Source organism: Belonocnema kinseyi, chromosome 7 (genome assembly GCF_010883055.1).
Source record: "Belonocnema kinseyi isolate 2016_QV_RU_SX_M_011 chromosome 7, B_treatae_v1, whole genome shotgun sequence".
Taxonomy (NCBI): Eukaryota; Metazoa; Arthropoda; class Insecta; order Hymenoptera; family Cynipidae; genus Belonocnema; species Belonocnema kinseyi.
In genome coordinates this window covers 78,541,345-78,546,585 of record NC_046663.1, presented here as the reverse complement: position 1 = coordinate 78,546,585, position 5,241 = coordinate 78,541,345, and the positions used below count along the sequence as shown (strand labels likewise).

At 33.9% G+C, this 5,241-nt stretch overlaps 1 protein-coding gene across 2 annotated transcripts in view; it reads left to right on the top strand.

Moving 5' to 3' along the window:
- Nucleotides 1-5,241, top strand: part of LOC117176050 (dentin sialophosphoprotein-like) — a 209,391-nt gene that overhangs the window by 73,667 nt on the left and 130,483 nt on the right. For both annotated transcript variants that reach the window (XM_033366043.1, XM_033366042.1), the window contains exon 3: nt 805-967. In XM_033366043.1, the coding sequence (XP_033221934.1) occupies nt 814-967 (154 nt within the window). In that variant the 5' untranslated portion in view covers nt 805-813. The remainder of the gene's footprint in view (nt 1-804; nt 968-5,241) is intronic.

Genomic DNA, 5,241 nt, shown 5'->3' with positions numbered 1-5,241 from the left:
TTAATTCTTACTCGCGGGAACAGGGATGCTCGAGGTAATTGCGCGAGCGTGTTGTCTTCGCAGTCAGCTGTGCCAAGGTCAAGGCTGCACGGGAAAGAGGGTGCAATCGATGGATGCTGCAACCACCCTCTGCAGTAACCATGGAAACCATCTCCTGACCCATTGCGAACATAATATGCCATCTGTTTAGAGCATCATTCAGAACACAGTTCCTGGATTGACCCGCTCGATCAATGTCCGGGTCCAGTTCATCCTGGGAAAACAAACGGTCAGCTGACTGATACCCTTTGACCTTGATTAGCCGCAGAATCATCCAGGTCCAAAGAATTAAAATCGATTTTACATACAATCTTGGCAATCGGACAAGATCTTTTCCTCCCTCTTCACCTTGGTTCTTCCCTCTTGTTTCCTCGTTTTCCCCGTTTCTATCGCTTTATCTCTTCCCCCTGTTTTGCCCTATTCAATTGCCTGATCTGCCGCAATTCTCCAGCAACCTTCTAGTCTGAATCGTCTCTTTCGAGGAGCAACTCGCGAGTAGAAACTAAGGTCAGGGTGCGGATCGATAAGCGCGTCGAGCAGTTTCGGGAATGTGGTTTCCAGTGAAGTTCTCATTGTCACTGAATATTGAGTGCTCTTCCCTAATTTGTGGTTGTGATTAATTGTAAGATTAATTTAGAACTTAAGGGAATGGAAGGATGGAAGAAGGGAAAGGGATGGAACAGCATGGAGAACTCGCTTCTCGCTGGTTGGATAAGGAGAGTCAGAGAATCGTATTTTGGATCCTGGATTTTCGACATGTTTCAGACGACCGGAATGACGACCGCTACCAGTGGAGGTACGAGCGGAGGTAGCGTCGGAGGTGCTCTTAGCCTAATGGGTTGCGTTAGGGAAGCTTCTCCTACGCCAATTGATCATCATCCACTGCGGCTTGGCAACTTCCAACATAGTGTTGACGCACTGCCCAAAGGTTAGTGTTTATATTGTTTTTTAGTCTTTTCGTTTTATACTTATTTTATTTCATTTATTCCAAATCCAGAAACTAGACAGTTTCTTTAACGCGCTAATATGGAAATACTTTTAATCTCACCAAACCCTTCTATGAACCAACAGATTGCGCCAAGTGAAAAACCGTTAGTTGACAATCGGTACTTGTTTACTTTGATGACTTTTTCAAATTTTGGAGTAAATGGTTTGAAACCTTTGGCAAAACTTTCTTTCTAGTCCAAAAATAAAATATCATTATATTTAAAGAAGTGTGAAACAATCAACAATTTCATTAATGTTTAAGTTATTGAACAAAAGAAAATTACACGAAGATTCCCCGATAACGGCTGAAGTACGATCTATAAAAGTAAGACTACCTTTTTTTTCTAAACACTTTACACCAAACTCTCGCTTTCAGTCACCCCGTTCTCAGTCTTCCTAGAGCTGCTGGCTCAGGCAGTTTCTCAGGGGAGCAAGGCGAGAGTGGTTGCGACATTATATGCAGGGTGGACACGCTAGGGCTTGCCAAAAAGTATGCAACCCGTCTTACACGCTAATGCTATTTATATGGGAGTGTATGCGGGGTTGCATACATTTTGGTAAGCCCCAGCGTGTCAACTTAGGGCATTTGATGGCAACCCCCGACACTTGACTGAAAGCGACAGTTTGGTGTACTACAAAATTCAGAAAAGTGGCTGAATGAAACAATTACAGTACAATCAACATAGTTTATGAAATACAAATTTACCAAATAATTATAAAAGATATCTTAATTCAACAAAAAATTCTTTCATAAAATGCACAAAATATCGAAAAATAATTGATGAATCAAAAGTTCCTGAATAACCTATCGAAAATTTCATATTGGAGTGAATAATTACAAAAAGGTCAATTTCTTCATATAATTGTCAAAATATCGAGATATAATTGATGAATTAAAATTTCCTGAACAACCTGTCGAGGATTTCATCCCACAGAATTGTTATAAAATGTTGATACTAAGCAGTTTAATAGTGCAGGCTCTGGTCGTGGCTAATTCTAAAAAATCGATTTTTGCATATAAAAAGTATTAAATCTCTAAAAATAATCAATGAATAAAGAATTCCTGAAAAACATGTAAAAATTGCTTCCAACATACTTATATTGAAATTAGTGTACCAATCAGTTTAATGGTGTAGGCTGTAGGTGTGCCTAATTACTGAAAGGATACATTTTTTATGTTTTCTGAATCTGCGAAATCAAGTTTACCAAACATGAAAAAATACATATGCAATAGGGTAAGTTATCCAATACATGTAGTGTACGATAACTATCGTTCTCTCAAAAAAGCTTTTCGTTTTTTTATTACGCTGCGGGAATTTGTCATAGAAGTATAGAGAGTTTAAATAATATTAACAATAGTAACATTATATTGTTACGAAATAATGAGTAAAATGATTTTAAAGTTATTATCGAAGAAGAGCGTCTTGTGTACTTCAGCAGAAATTTCTTATTTCATCATTTAGTTGTTATTTTGTAAGAGCACGTGGCATAATTATGAAGTAACTATAACCAATTATACTATACAAATATGCAAGCTACTCAAATTTCATAAAATAAGTTTATTTAAAAGAAAGAAAAATAAGTTGTCTAATTGCATCGCCTTGGTAAAGAATACACACTTATTTTAACAACATTCACAAAGAGTTATTGTTCTTAATGTGCGAAATCTTATTTAATATTTTGTACAGATATTACCATTTTTCTATGAAAACTTTCAATCTCAAGAAAAAATTTTTTTCTATAATTGAGAAGACGTTCTGGTTTTGTTAACAAATTTTACGAGAGAAAATGAAAATACGTATAAGAAAGCCAAAAGTAAAGTAAGCGAATAAAGTAAAGATACTCTAAATACTACTATTTTTTAGGACGTCTACTATTTTTCTGTCGTAAACATATTATTCAGTATATTTGATCAGGTAGTCTTTTTCCGATACGCAGTTTCGGAAAAAAGCGCAGGTCAGAACAGTAAAGAATTAAAATATTTTTCTTTTCGTTTAATACAAACCAATAAAATTTGCAGCCTCAAGAAACGCCAATAACATTCATTAGCAACGGGCAATAACCTAAAATTAAATGGCCTCAAATTCAGAAAAATTGGTTTAGAATGAACAAAATTGGTTTCAATTTAGTGCACACAAATTTAAGATGTACAAATATTAAGAATTTGTTTAAGTTTTTATCAACGAGCTTGTGGTCCTGAAAATTCATTAGCTTTAATTAAAAAATCAGCTGAGCTTACATATTGATCACACACAAATGCATTGTCCTAATTTCTATATTCCAATTTATTCTAACCAAAAAAAATCTCTTAAATTGATGCAAAAACTATCAATGTTCGAGATACAAAGAGAAGTGGCTTTTACTTATAGCCCATGTGTATAAGCGAAAATGAAATTTTTAAATTGCAATCAAAATTCAATCATTCATTATAAGAAATGGCGCTTTTGTGATACTCGTCGCGATTTAATTAGTTTTGATTGATGATACTTTTGCAATCAGGACACGATTGTCCCTTTTACCGAAAAAGCTATTATCGTACAGTTGATGCTAACGAGCATGGTGGATTAGGTTATTCATTTATCGACTTCTAACGATTGTCCCTGACCCGATTTTATTTCTCGGAGAATGTACTTATGGTACGCTGTCACCGTGCTAATATACTTTTATCTCTGAACGATTTAAGTAATTAAACTCATGAATTCCGATTACGAAATAAATTCGGGGAATGTCAGGAAACCTGAAATTCGTGATTGAATTCAACTGTTGTTGGTTTAAAATTGATATCTGTTTCGTTTAAAAATTAATCTTTTGGTTGAAAATCTATTTTTAAAAAAACTTCTTTTGAATATATATGAATTGATTTACTGAATATTTAACCAGTCTCTTTCTGGCTGCAAATTTGTATTCTTTAGTTTAAAATTCTGTATGTTGATACATTTTTTTTAGAAAATTCAGCTTTTGAGTTGAAATTTTAACTATTTACTTAAAAATTTAATTTGTGGTTAAAGATTTGTCAAAATTTGTTAAAAATTCATTTTTATTTGAAAACTCAAGCTTTTTGCAGGAAATTTGTATTTTTTGCTTGAAAATTCAACATTTTGGATAAGATTTTTGTTTGTTTTTTGACTTCCTTATTAGCTTTTTGGTTTAAAAATTATTTTATTTTCTTTGATGATTCAACTAATTTGCTGAAAATTAATATTTTTGGTTTAAGTTCTTGTCAATGTCTTGCGTAGTTTGTGCATGACCCATGTCATTAAAAGTGTTCACCATCAATTTAGAAACTATCTTTTTTTTTGCATTAACATTTTTGATCTCATTGGTTTAAGGTTGTTAAAAAATGGTTATTTAAAATTTTAGAATGGTCAGAGAAAACACAAAATTGATCAGGGAAATTCAGAGAATTTCGAAATTGGAATTTTGTGGCAACCCTGAGTTAGCATAACTAAATTTTAGTTAAGTATTGTTTTCCTGGGGCAAATTTTTATTAATTCATTTTGTGCATTGATTGTCTTCTGTGTAATCTGAATCAAACATCCTTTCGTGAATCAAAGTCGCAATGTATTTGAATTCGATGACAACATTCAATTTCCGGTGTAAAAAACAGCTATTGCTGAGTTCTTGAAACGCTTCTAGAACATAGTTTTGTTGCCACGGACTAATAGATTGCCTTTTGGCGAGCCGTAAACCGCAGTGATACGCCATTTGTGCTATTGAAATTGGAATCTATCGAGCACCATGTCGCTTTTCACTGATTTAATTCATTTTTCTTTCATTTGCTAGTTTCTTGATTCACTAAAGTTAAGCAGCTCTTGGCCCGGTTGTATTCGGATGGGGGCATCGTACTAAAATATTCCTATTCTTAAGTCTTTTCCACACAATGCTTCTTGGTGAATTAACTGTATGGCCATTGATTCGGAAAACCGGTTGATAATTTTTTTGAAAATCAGGCTTTTTTATAAATGTTTTTAACTGCACAATAAATATTGTCTCGCTTTCCAAAAAATGTATTTTTAATTGTGTACAGCGTTAAAAACCATCTCCCTAAAAAATTCACGATAATAATTTTATATTTATAGTTTTCCCAACAAAAAACGATCCGACAAAAGTCAATGAAAATTATTATTATTATTATTATTATTACACCATTAAGCCATTTCCCTTTCGGGGTAGGCGTGACTCACTCGGCAGGGGAAAGGAGTAGTGTGTGGATGG